Source organism: Zea mays, chromosome 1 (genome assembly GCF_902167145.1).
Source record: "Zea mays cultivar B73 chromosome 1, Zm-B73-REFERENCE-NAM-5.0, whole genome shotgun sequence".
NCBI classification, from domain to species: domain Eukaryota; kingdom Viridiplantae; phylum Streptophyta; class Magnoliopsida; order Poales; family Poaceae; genus Zea; species Zea mays.
In genome coordinates, this window is record NC_050096.1 from 245,241,182 (window position 1) to 245,254,499 (window position 13,318).

The 13,318-nt window shown below is 45.0% G+C and overlaps 1 protein-coding gene across 1 annotated transcript; it reads right to left on the minus strand.

The window, feature by feature from the left end:
• Positions 1-6,773: 6,773 nt before the first annotated feature.
• On the minus strand, positions 6,774-10,071 carry LOC541693 (indeterminate growth 1). Its single transcript, NM_001111439.2, has 4 exons — positions 9,732-10,071; positions 9,345-9,642; positions 9,052-9,225; positions 6,774-7,610 (listed from the first exon to the last, which is right to left on the minus strand). Exons 1-4 carry the CDS (start codon positions 9,958-9,960, stop codon positions 7,001-7,003), a joined length of 1,311 nt encoding a protein of 436 aa, NP_001104909.1. The 5' UTR covers positions 9,961-10,071; the 3' UTR covers positions 6,774-7,000.
• Between the last annotated feature and the right edge of the window lie 3,247 nt (positions 10,072-13,318).

The following is a 13,318-nucleotide window of genomic DNA, read 5'->3' on the forward strand; positions in this document are numbered from 1 at the left end:
CTTCGGGCGATTAGTCCCTTTCGTGAAGAGAACGGCTCTGATACCAATTGAGAGCACCTAGAGGGGGTGAATAGGTGATCCTGTAAAAACTAAAACTTACAGCCACAAAACTTGATTAAGTGTTAGCACAATGGAATTAAGTGGCTAAGGACCGAGCTCTTGTGAAACACAATGGTCGCAAATGAAAACAAGCACAAGAGACACGATGATTTATCCCGTGGTTCGGCCAAGTATAACACTTGCCTACTCCACGTTGTGGCGTCCCAATGGACGAGGGTTGCACTCAACCCCTTTCAAGTGATCCAATGATCGACTTGAATACCACGATGTTTTTCTTTAACTCTTTCCCGTTTGCGAGGAATCTCCACAACTTGGAGTCTCTCGCCCTTACAACAAAGATCAAAGTGAAAGCACTAGAGTAAGGGAGGGAAGAAACACACACAAATCCGTAGCAATACGCACACACTCAGCCAAGACTTGAGCTCAAATGAATCGCAACAAGTTCACCACTAGAACGGAGCTCAAATCACTAATAAAGTCAATCAAGTGTGCGGAGACGGAGTGTGGAAGATTAAGAATGCTCAAAGTATGCTTGGGTGTCTCCTCCATGCGCCTAGGGGTCCCTTTTATAGCCCCAAGGCAGCTAGGAGCCGTTGGAGGCATTCTTGGAAGGCAATTCTTGCCTTCTGTCGGGTGGCGCACCGGACAGTCCGGTGCACCACCAGACATCCACTGTTCATTGTCCGGTGCGGATCTCCTTCCATTCCTGGCGCAGCCGACCGTTGGATCTTCGGGCTGGTTGGCGCACCGGACACTGTCCGGTGCACACCGGACAGTCCGGTGCCCCCAGCCGACCGTTGGCGTGGGCCACGCGTCGCGCGCGGATTGCGCGGCCGACCGTTGCGCTGGCGGCCGTTGGCTCACCGGACAGTCCGGTGCACCACCGGACAGTCCGGTGAATTATAGTCGTACGCCGCCATAGTTTCCCGAGAGTGGCCAGTTCGCTGGAGTCCAGCCTGGCGCACCGGACACTGTCCAGTGCACCACCGGACAGTCCGGTGCACCCAGACTGAGCAGTATTTGATTGTACACAGCCAACTCTTTTCCAATCCTTTCTTTTCCTGATTCTAGCACTTAGACAAATATATTAGTACATAAAAACCAATGTACTAAGTCTAGAACCATACCTTCTTGTCGATTTGCACTTCATCCATCATTTGGCATATAATTACTCACTCAATATGTGTTGGGCACTTAATCACCAAAATATACTAGAAATGGCCCAAGGGCACATTTCCCTTTCACTATGCTATTGCTCTATATGGTTTTGGGATTAATATTACATTATGATTATGTTTCAATTATCTATTGTTCTACTTATTGTTCATGACAAGATCATTATATTAATTGGAACATGGAGCTTAACTTGAGAAACATGTGTCACCACAAGGGTGGAATGGGATGTCCTTGGCTGACTAATTAGGAAAGTAGTGGAAGACTACCTTTCCCGAAAGGGGCAAGGGCAGTAGGGGAGTAGGCGTGTAGGGAGGTTCTCGGGTTGATTTTGCTGCGATGGCGGTCAGACGAGGAATTCCTACATTGCTCTTCCTAGAAACTGTAGCGGGTTTTCGGAAGCTAGTGGAACTTTGTAAAGGACTCGTAGTGGATCCCTATCCATTCACCTCGAAAGTGTCTAAGGGCCTTGCAAACCCTGACGACATGGGATACTCGACTTGTGGGTATAAGGTACAACCTCTGCAGAGTGTAAAACTGGTATACTAGCTGTGCTCGCGGTCTTGAGCAGTTCAAGACTCTCGCATGATTAATTTATGAAATTAGATTCAATTTGTCATATGCATTGCATCGCAGGTGTTGTTATCAATTCTGATATATTATTACTCTGATTTGGTATCTACTTACACTTAGTAACTGCTAATAAATTTTTGACCAACTTTAAAAACAAATGCTCAACTTTAACCATTCTCTTTGGTAAGCCTTACACTTCACATGAGCTCCCACCTTTGGCGAGTTCATGCACATTATTCCCCACAACTTGTTGAGCGATGAACATATGTGAACTCATCCTTGCTGTCTTACACCCCCCACAGGTCAAGAACAGGTACCACAGGATGAGGCGCATGGAGAATGTTGTGATGAGTTCGTGAGAGGTCTAGGTCGTTGTCTCCCAGTCAACTTTGGGTTGCTGGATCGTTGTCTCCATATGATGTAATTATTTATTTATTTTGTATAGAACTCTATTATATAATAATGTCGTGACATTCGTTTCTTTACCATGAGTCATCATATGTTTAAGACTTGGTCCTAGTACACCTGGTGATTATGTCCACGCCCATGCCTCTAAAACCCGGGTGTGACATGCAGATACATACTACAACAGATAATATACATGCATATGCTAACTCACACATCCTTGATAGTTTCGGTGGTATGATAAAGTCATTTGGTTCAAACTACTATAAGTTGGCCACTGTAATCAAACTGTATATTGTTTATATATATATATATATATATATATATATATATATATATATATATATATATATATATATATATATATATATATATATATATATATATAGTCTAACTATATCTCTTAATCAATATATTTAATTTAAACATCAATTTTATAGTGTTCCTAATATTTTTATAAATAAATCAATTTTATAATTATACTTTTAATATTTTTGCTTCATTTACTATAACATTTAATTATTTCAAAACATATTTTAGTTTTAATTTATCACATCTGTTTATTAATATAATAAATTTGGATAAGTAGCAAAAGGAGGTTCATGCTACTTTCAAATTTGTACTATAGAAAAGCTGTTTTTTCAAAGCAGCAACATAAAAGCTGAACCCTTTGATTTAAGCAGAAGCAAGTGCAAACTGTCTTTGTTATATGCACAAAACTACAAATTTTGGAGCCTGTTTCAGAAAGCTACGTTGTTATTTTGTGACTACTAAGTGACAATTTTCACTGTAGAAGGTCAGAACCACCAAACCACGATAAAGTCCCCTTTGAAATGCGTGGATTTTTTCTCTGTTTTCTGTGTTTTTATGTGAAAATGAATTGATTCCTTTCTGTAAGATTTCTCTGAATTTTCTGTATTTCAAAGGACCTAAAATGATATAAATCCCCCAACCATACACCGTCGCGATTCATCTCGCATCCTCGCATGAGTGCAATGAAAACTCCCATAGTGGTGCGTTCCGTCGGTCACTTCATGTATTGTTTGGTTAAAAGGAGATTAAATAGGAAATTAGTTTATTTTCTCTTCAATCATCTTCAATATCTTTCAATCCCACTCAATCTCATTCAATCTGGTTCTAAATAAACAAACAAGTCCTTAGAGTTTATAGGTAGTTTCACTATTAATTTTAGAACACAAATCATAATAAAAGTTTCTACTAGTATGTAATCTAATAGACTTATAATATATATTTACTTATGCTTGGAGAACTGCTCTAATTAATATCTTTTAGAAAATCGCACACATCTTAAAGCAGTTCTCGATTAATTATTTTTCACCTCGGTATAGTCATCTGGCCCAACCCTACATGTGTGCATACCTACCCATGCATGTCCATCCCCATGCCCATCCGAGTACGTTGGGTCTCATCTTCCTGATCTCCATCCCACCATGTATAGTGTATATATATCAACATGAAAATATCTTCGCATAAAAATTGGATTGCACCATTGATTACAAAGTAAAAATATGGTGCAAATCTTAATAATCTGGCTTGCCTAGAGCCCTAAACGGCTAAACCTGGTTTATCCCACTTTTGCTGGATTCTAAATTGATTTGTTTTCAAATGAGTTTTTGATGTGGGAAATTTGGAAGCGCGTCTTGAAGATGTTTTCTACTGTCATGAGGCCACCTCTTCTTACACACACACACACACACATATATATATATATACTAGTCGGTTGCCTGTGTGTTACGACACAACAATATCCACATAAATTATTCACCAAAAAAATCTCAAGATTTTTTATTGATGGTCTCTGTTCTCCGCATAAATTTTTTTATTTGACTAGGCAAGTCGACATTATGGTAAAGGAAAGGTCATGTAGACAGGTGATGACGAGCCATCGAATGGGTATCATAGGCAGCAAATCAGGGACCTCATCCCTCGCCTCCCACACTTTCAAGGTTTCGTAGACCAGGAAGGGAAGGGAAGAGACATTTATACATGTTCGTTGCCGGAGAAGGACACGACAAAGACATGGATATTTGGAGGCAACATAGGTAGTATACCGCTAGATACATACAAGGAGAGAGAGCACGCAAGCGGAGAAAGAAGCCCAGCCAGAGCAGCTCCAAACTGAGAGGCACCCGCACCAGGCGTAAGTCTGAAAAGGGCGAGAGAATGCGAGTGCCTTCCAGCCCTGGACTCGCTGAGGCAACACAACAACACCACCAACTCCGTAGCATATGCCGACTGCTGCCGCGCTACAGGCTTTGGTTGTCCAATATCTCAGTTATGGACTCGTCATCGTCAATATAACCTAAGTGTGGCAGGCACCATCGTGTCCTCGGCGACACACACGAAGAAAAGCCAGGAGCAAGACCGACTCGCCCGTACCCGCGTCAACGAGCGTTGGTCGGCTCGCGGCTGCGGACGTGGGCAGGGACAACAGGTTGTTGAGGAAGAATAGGGCGAAGGCTGGGAAGACGAACGAGACGTCCGCTGACGGCGAAAATGATGGTGCGTGCATGCTATGAAACACCCTCGTGGACGTGCAATAGCCACTGCACAGGTCGGTGTCGGGGCTGGTGTCAGATGAATACGGGGAGGAGGTGCCTGCTCCCATGCCCTCTGCCGAGAATGCGCGGCACGAAGGCGGAGGCACGAGGGGAGAGAGAAAAGAAACAGATGACAAACGAGGTGGCGGGAACTGAGGCAAGGACCCCATCATTATCGTGCGGAGGTATAAATGGCCAAATGAGTCGTGTCTGACGGGCCGGTCCGGGGCATGGTCCATTTAATAGTGCCTAGGCCAGCCCGACACGTCCGTCGTGTCGTGTTTGAACCGTAGCCTCCGTCCGTAGTGCTGATCTAGCCCGACACGATTATATATTTTTTATTTTACAAAACTCGTATATACATGTGTACAATTTATATTTAATATTAAAAATAATTGACTATGATGTTCTACTGGTTAGACGACTTCACTCAATGTCTCTCACTCTTCTGCCATCAGGGCTTGGGTTTGAACTCCACCTCTTGCACCACGTTTTTTAAATATTTGACACAATATTAAAAACAATTGACCATGATGTTCTACTGGTTAGACAACTTCGTGTCTCCCGCTCTTCTTCTATCAAGGTTTGGGTTCGAACCTCATCTCCTGTACCACTTTTTAAAAATATTTTACGTTAATTTAACCACCCGACTGGCTAAACGGGCCGGACGTAGAGGTTGTGTAATTTGAGATAGACGTGTGGGGTTATTTGTAAAAATATGACGTAGCACGACAGTTGAAACTTGTGCTTTAAATATATATATATATATATATATATATATATATATATATATATATATATATATATATGTATATATATATTTGTGTCATCAAAGGTGTCCGTCTTTTGTGTAAATTTAGATAAAACTTCAATACTTTGTCTTAAGATAAATTAAAGTAATTTCATTCTTTTAGAACGTAGGTAATACACATATACCGCGTGATTGGTTCCTGTGCCCACGAGCGCTAGGCTCGTGCCGGCCTGGACCAGCAGAGAAGCCCTCCCCGCATCCCCACGCGTGCAAGCGGGAGCTGAAAAAATTAACTGTGTTGCATGCGCGTGAGCAGGCTCGTCTCGTTCTACGCAAGGGACCAATCACGTGCACGACCATAGTCAATGCACCCGCTGAGTCTGCACATAGCCAGCCAGGCTACCAATCACATGGATAGATATCCAATACAAAAGAAAACACAAGATGCTTCAATTCATGTATCATCTTCATCAATTATCTCAATGAGAACTTTTAGGCGAAGATCCTGTTAAAGTTTTTATGATCTAGTTCTCCTACGTTCATGCACAGAAATTCTAATAAATCTCAACGACCCAATACCTTTTTTCTAATGGTCTTTTATGTTAAAGTCTATGAGTAGAGAGGTGGATGATGCAACATCAATCAATATTGTATTGCTAGTTGATACTACGAAGGCAGGAGTTCTCCCTATATATACCGATCTTTTTGAAAAAAGACACACTAAAACTACTATCAGAGAGCTCCTACTTTATTTGAAAAATCTTGAGATAGTCAATTAATAGTATTTTCCATTCTCAATGCTGCGCTGCCGTCATAGCCCTCTTCATCCTGAGCATTTACGTGCACATCACCAATAGGGAGAGTAGATCTCGATCCATAACACTCATCTTTCTAACCTTGCACAGATAGAGGATGGATTTAATAAGGTTTTTGGCAAGTGTTATTTGCATGACTGCTCTCAACTTCCACGACGAGTTGTCGTGTTCATCCAAGTTAAGCGGTCGTGTTCGTCGCCAGTTGCACCAAGCTTTTCCTCCACTACCACTTATCGATGACTCCGTAGCATCATCATCAGTAACCATGTCACTACTCTAGCTTGATTGAATCTTTATTCATGTTGTTTAGACTGACTAGTATATAAGATATGGTTATATTAGTATATCATCTATTTCTTTCGACATACCATTATGAGAACACATGCCTCTCAGCGAAACATAATCAAACAAAAAAAGCAACAAGATAAACTTTCTGGTCCATTCATCAAAAGTTGTGCACATCGAATTAATTAGCTAGCCCGCATTGCCCTAAATGAAAATAGAACTAACAGAGATCAATAAATTAAGGTAAATTAACAACAGTAGTGCACCATACTTGCTACTCCAGTTTTGGTTGCTCTTCAAGCTAGAGTGCATGCAGTTTGGGTGTTCCGTTCATTCGTCTCTCAAAGTCTCAATGCAGCTTGAAGTATATAGCGGGCCTAGAAGTTGTGGCTCCAGGTCTCGTTGACCGGCGGCAGCCGGCCGCCGAGGCACTGCCTTGTCAGGTCGGTGGCGCAGCTGGCGGTGCGGCTGGCACCTGCTGCGGCTGCTGTGGCGCACAGTGGAAGCTGCAGCTCCTCGACCTGACGACCGCCACCATCGACACCGAGGAAGTCCCTAGTGAGGCGCCGGTGGCCGACGGTGGCCACCGAGCCGTCCAGAGCGAGGCCAAAGCTGACCGGCGTGCCGTCCGCGAGACCACCGGTGGTGGTGACGATGCTGGCGTCGACGTGCATATGGAGGTCAAGATAGGGCGAGGGTTGTTGTTGCATCGTCACCCTCGGTTGCAGGAAGGGGGACAGCTCTTGGTGCAGGAAGAAGAGGGTGTTATTAGGGTTTTGTGCCGCCGCTACGACGACAGGAGGAGGAGAGCTGGCGAACGGGAGGAATAATGGCGTGATATTATTGCTGGCGTTGAGAAGATCATTGTTGTTGCTGCTGCTGGTCGTGGTGATAGTGCTGCCGTTGTTTGCTGCTGCTGCAAGAAGCCTCGCGCTCTCCTCTGCTAGGGCATCGCAGAAGGCCCTGTGCGTGAGCAGGCTGTCCTTCCTGCACGACCACGCCAGAGAGACCATGCATGCATCAAACGAAACGGGTTAATTAGCTAAACAAATGATCAGAGGAGTCAATGACTTTATTAATTAGTTGGTATATAAAGTACTATGTTAATATACGTATATGTGTGCGCGTGTTGACGTGCACATGCGTGAGTACTCAATGCAATCCATGCATGTAAAGTTTCGTTTAACTTTGATGACGAAAAGCTGCGTCCTATGATTAGCTAGGTTCTTTTGTCAGTTTCCTTTGTGATCACTACTGAAAAGAAGCATGCAGATGCATGCATGCATGTGTGTGCGCGTGTGTGTAGGACGTAATTAAATTCAGTGGTACTACTGCTAACGATGTATCTAATGACAGAATTTACTCTTTTTATATATATCTCTTTCTTAACATAAGATACATTAGAAGTTGAATTAGAATTTTTTATAGATTTTTTATGATCTCTCTAGTAAAAGATTTGGAAACTAACTCTTAACTTCACTACTATATCTAATGCACTGCATTATTGCACTGTTGTGCTACTACATATATACTTGCAGTAGTACTATTTCACAATTAAAGTACTCTTCAATTGCTTCATATGCTGTACCTATATATGTTCCATTTTTGAAGGGAATGTGTCATGATGACCACATGGACGACTGCCATAAAGTTGGTGCAGGCAGAGGATGTTCATTCCCAAATATGCATGCAATAAACATATTGCATGTACATATACTGGTTTGACCAGGGACTCATGGTTTTTTCACAACAGTAGTACTATGGGCATATATATATATATATATATATATATATATATATATAGGGATGTGATCATGCAAATAGTTTTATGACAGGATGCATGGAAACCCTAAAATTGTAAATGAAGGCCACATGCGCTTGTATATATAGTACTCCATCGGTTCTTTTTTATCAGTCGCGATTTAGTTTAAAAATAAATTAGTGGGCGACAAATATATAGTATATTTTTGTTGGTAGTATTATTGCAACCATCAGAAGAGTTCAAGAACCGTACTCACTCGCAGATCGTGCTGATGACTTCATATATTTTTGGTATCTATATATATTTAGGTTGCTTCAGAATCACCCAATGTTCTTGAAAAACTATGTATATATAGGAGTATATGTACTGATTAACTAGGTCCATGCATGATATGATGTTGGTCAGTGAAGGAAGATAGTTCATATACATGCATATGCTCGATCCTTTTTGTGACTAAATTAACAGGCTCGATCGATGGAACAGTCGTCGGCGGCAACCTGCTGGACCGATCGATCCCGTCTAGCTAGGTTTTCTCTCGATCCGTCCGGTGAGAGATTTAGGCTATTATATCCAGCATGCTTGTTAGTAAAAATGATCAGCGTTTACAATTACAGCAAAGCACGTCGTCCATGCATATATGCACGGTGATCATGAGATGAGATGTACCTGGAGAAGAGGATGCCGCAGTCGCAGCGGTACTCGCGCGTGCCACACCCCTTGACGTGCGCCTTCCAGTCCGACTGCACGGCGTAGCGCTTCCCGCAGCGCTCGCAGCACCACCGCTTCTCCCCGTGCTTCCGCGAGAAGTGCTTCTTGATCCCAGTCAAGTCCCCCAGAGCTCTGATGGATGGATGGATGGATGGATGGATGGATGGATGGATGGATGGATCGATGAGATGTTATGCTATGTCGCTAGCATTCCCTCGCATATATGCAGGAGCAGGACCGTGCATACGTACCTCGCCGGGTCGTGGTGCACGCACGTGGGCTCGGGGCAGACGTAGACGCGCTTACGCGGCGGCGTCGGCGCGGCCTCGCCCTGCTGCTGCTGCTGCCTGCCGCCGGAGCCTGCCGCCGCCGACGACGACGGGACGACGAGGCTGCTGCGCTGGCGGAGCTTCCAGGGGAGGTTGTGGCCCCGGCGGTGCAGCTGCAGGTTCTGGTCCCGCTGGAACCCCTTGTTGCAGATCTCGCACACGAACCGGTTCGTCGCCACCAGCGTGCGCGGCGACAGCGCGATCACCTCCGCGCCGGGGTCTTTTGGTTTTAATTTATTTGTAGCACATTGATTCATTAATTAGGTGCATCGGTCGGCGTGATTGGTCAGCCAATTAACTACTACGTACCTGGGTTCCCCGGCTGGCTTCTCTTCCTCTTGCCGCCGCCCGCGGCCTGCTTGTTGGTGAGCTCCTCGGCCGGCGGCTGCGGAGGTGGCGGCAGCGGCGCGGTGGCCGAGGCCGCCGGTGCGAGGAAGAGAGGGCTGAGGGCGTAGCTGGCCATGTCCCCGCCATAGGAGCTGGATCCAGTGGCCTCGTGGTCGTCAGACGAGAGATCAGAGAGCATCATCATCTGCATCGTCTGTCGTCGATCGCTAGCTAGCTAGCTACCCGCTGCTGTCCCCTGCGCTTGTCTCTCTCTGTTTCTTGGTCTTCTCTCTTGCAGTTCTGGCCGGCCGCCGGGCTAAGCTTTAGCTAGCTACTGATCCCCTCTCTACTTCCTAGCTTCTATATATAGTAGACCCATGTGGTTCTGTGGTCTCAGCTAGCTCAGTGCTTCTAGTGCTGTCCAAGCGTGATTATTTGAGAGAGGAGAGGAGGGCAATCAGATTATTATTATTGTATTATTGCAGGAGAGGATCGGGGAAAAAAGGCGTCAGGGGGAGGCAGCAGTGCACTGCAGTCTGCAGGCGGTTTGGCGTTGCCCTCTGCAGGCGCAGTTGCTGCAGCTAGCCAGGGCAAGGCGGGCAACATACGTGTAGAGAGAGATGCTGCAATCGAGTGCACTCCCTCTGCAGGTCCAAAAAGCCACGCCCATCCATCCAGCCAGACGTGCTATTGCTATGCCCCTCCCTCTCTTTTTTCCCCCCTTTAGTTTCTGCATCTATCTTTTTATCAATGGCAGCTAGCATGCATGCAATGACGACATGTGGTGTGGAGTGGTACAACCTGAGCAGCTGTGTCATTGGAGTATTTAGACCAACTCCAGCAGACTCCCTCTCCGTATCCGTATTTAGCACGGCCAACAGTTTCTCTCTCCTCTCCGTATCCGTCTCCGTTTCCAGCAGACTCCGTATTTGCACTCCGCATGCAGTCTATGACAACTGGGGCCCGCGAGCAGGAGGGGGCGCATGCAGTCTTGTGCGGAGAGGAGAGAGAAACCGTGGAAAAGGAGAGTGCAGGTACACTGCGTGTGTTTTGCGGAGACGGATGCGAAGGCTGCTGGAGAGCGAAATAGTGACTCAGAGCGTGTATAATAGGGATACGGAGTGGGATAGCCAGTGCTGCTGGAGTTGGTCTTACTTGCCTTATTACCACCAGGCGATGAAAATGTACGTATTAGTAAAGAAAAAAAAGGCCTAACATATATATACATGCACACAGACCATTGAGGCATTGGCAAAAGCAAGCTAGCACCAACCAACCTTTAGTTTTTCTTAGTAACTGATGAGCTCGACATAGGGAGTATTCCTACTATCTTTGTGTGCGCAAAGTAGTTGAGCTCATTCTTGTGTGTGTGTGTGTGGCTGGCCTGCGACTGTGCAAAACTGAGGTGCAACTGAAAAGGAAGTTGCCTATGTTTTACACACCTCTAAGCTAGCTAGCTAGACAGCAGGGACTAGTTCACTTTCTGTTTGCAGTGAGCCAGCTGCTAGCCTTTCACCACAAGCTAATGCTCAGATTGGTTGTATGTTTCTGCATGCAGTACGTGGGTGTCAGTCAGTCAGTCAGCCAGTCACGCACACATGTAGCTAGGTTAATTAGCAGAAGAATTAATTTAAGCCATCAGCAAACCAATAAAAAAAGAAACATTATTAGCCTTTATCACTACTGCTTTATACTTTTCGATCCCTGCTTCTAATAATCTCGTCTGGATCGGAGCTCTGGTTCCGCCTGCCTGCCTGCCCTGCAGTCAGAGATGACCAATGGAATTGGAGAAAGGGCACACACAAAAAAAAAGAGTGGGCAAATGGTGGAGGGAACACCGGCCGAGCATGCATCGCACACACCGTACCAGGGGATCAAACTCTCACCGTACAGTGAAAGCAAAAGTTGCACAACCACTCACTCATTCACTGACCCTCTTCCCATCAGGTTTTCATCTGTGCCCCCCGTCACCTGGGCTGCTCATCGATCGATCTGCATACACGCCTAGCTAGCTAGTGACTGACGTTCAAAGGCAGCTTTCTGTTTATCCTTACTTGCAGTTGCAGGTACTACGTGCCGTGCATCTTGATGCGCAGGTACGGTTTGTGTGTGTGTGTGTGTGTGTGTGTGTGTGTGTTAGAAAAGGCTGTCTAGGGCTCCAAAGTCCGCTCTTTAGCCTAGCCTTGTTTGTCTCTAGTTCGTTTCCTCTCTAAGTCCTCTCTCCTTTTTTTCTGCAGGCTTGATCAGTCCTAAACAAGCAGGTTTCTTTCCCTCGCTCCATCTTTTTTTTTCTCTGAATCTATCTCCCGATGCATCATGCTGCTTGCTTTTTAAGCCTGCCAGCCCATGCAAGAAAGAGAAAAAAAATTGTGCTTTGAGGGACGCCGCGATGGTACGTACTACTGGGTTTATAATTCCTTGCTTGCTGCTTTAATCTTTTCCTTCTTTTTTGTCTCTCCTTTTTCTTATTCCATCCACGCTTTTGGTCCAAAGATATATGGTGTGCTAAACCAGCCCCACTGATGAGAATTTTTTTTGGGCGGGGGACCCCCTTTCGTTCCCTTAATTCCTCCCCCTCGCCCCCCTTTGGGCGTTGTGGGCACTCCTGCTGTTGGCTGGTTGGATCTTGTGCGCCCAGTACCAGAGATTCAAATATCGGTGTATTTAAGACCGTGTCCAACAGTTTACACAAAACACTATTTTTTATACTGCTGTACTGTAGACTGCAATGTTCGACGAGTGAAGTTTGAATATATTTACCACCTGTTCGGACCCGTTGTTGTTTTAGACCGTGTCCAGTAGTTTACACAAAACACTATTTGAAGTATACTGATATGTTTGCCACCTGTTCAGCCTGTGTCGATTAACTAATGCATATGAGCATATTATGATATGGTTTCGACAATGCAGTGATTTGCTTTTCGTATTGGTAACCGCCTGGTATCTAGTAAACTTCAGTCAGTTACTGGCGGATCACCTGTCCATGAGTCCAAATTTCAGCGCATTTGGCTTGTGTGGTGCTGTATATATTTGGTTCTGACAAACTATTTTTTTGTTTATTTTTTCTTCTTTTTATTTTTTTGGAGGGGGTGCGGGGGTGGCAGTGCACTAATGAAGTGGTGGACTGGTGGGAAGATAGTAGGTGAGACTTGTTAATATTTTTTGAGTTCTGATGCATGTCCTCCCATTTTCTCCGCCAGAGGTCTTCTTCACTGTCGTGCTCACATTGCCATTTGGAATCGCACACAGAAAAAAAGGATGTCATCCTGTTTAGCCTCGACACATGACTCCTTTACATTTGTTACCATACAAAACTAGTAGCGTGTATGTATTTCTGTATCTTTGCCCTTTCTCTTAATGAATTACATATCCCAACGCTGTCCACATCTCTGACATTGAACATGCTTTTTTTTATCGCTACCTCAACTAGTGGCCTGCGAGGGAATCCGGATGCACAGAGCTTTCAACATCACCGAACTACCTCGATCCACTACGGTGAGCTAACCATCGCTGCACACTAGCCAACTGTGACAGTGCACATGCAGAAGGCGTACTGTGGGCGCCCAACC

Coding starts and splice junctions, on each gene's coding strand:
- LOC541693 (NM_001111439.2), bottom strand. CDS start 9,960: ATGCAGATGATGATGCTCTCTGATCTCTCGTCTGACGACCACGAGGCC. Junction 9,643..9,731: donor AAGCCAGCCGGGGAACCCAG/GTACGTAGTAGT, acceptor TAAAACCAAAAG/ACCCCGGCGCGGAGGTGATC. Junction 7,611..9,051: donor TGCGGCATCCTCTTCTCCAG/GTACATCTCATC, acceptor GTGGTCGTGCAG/GAAGGACAGCCTGCTCACGC.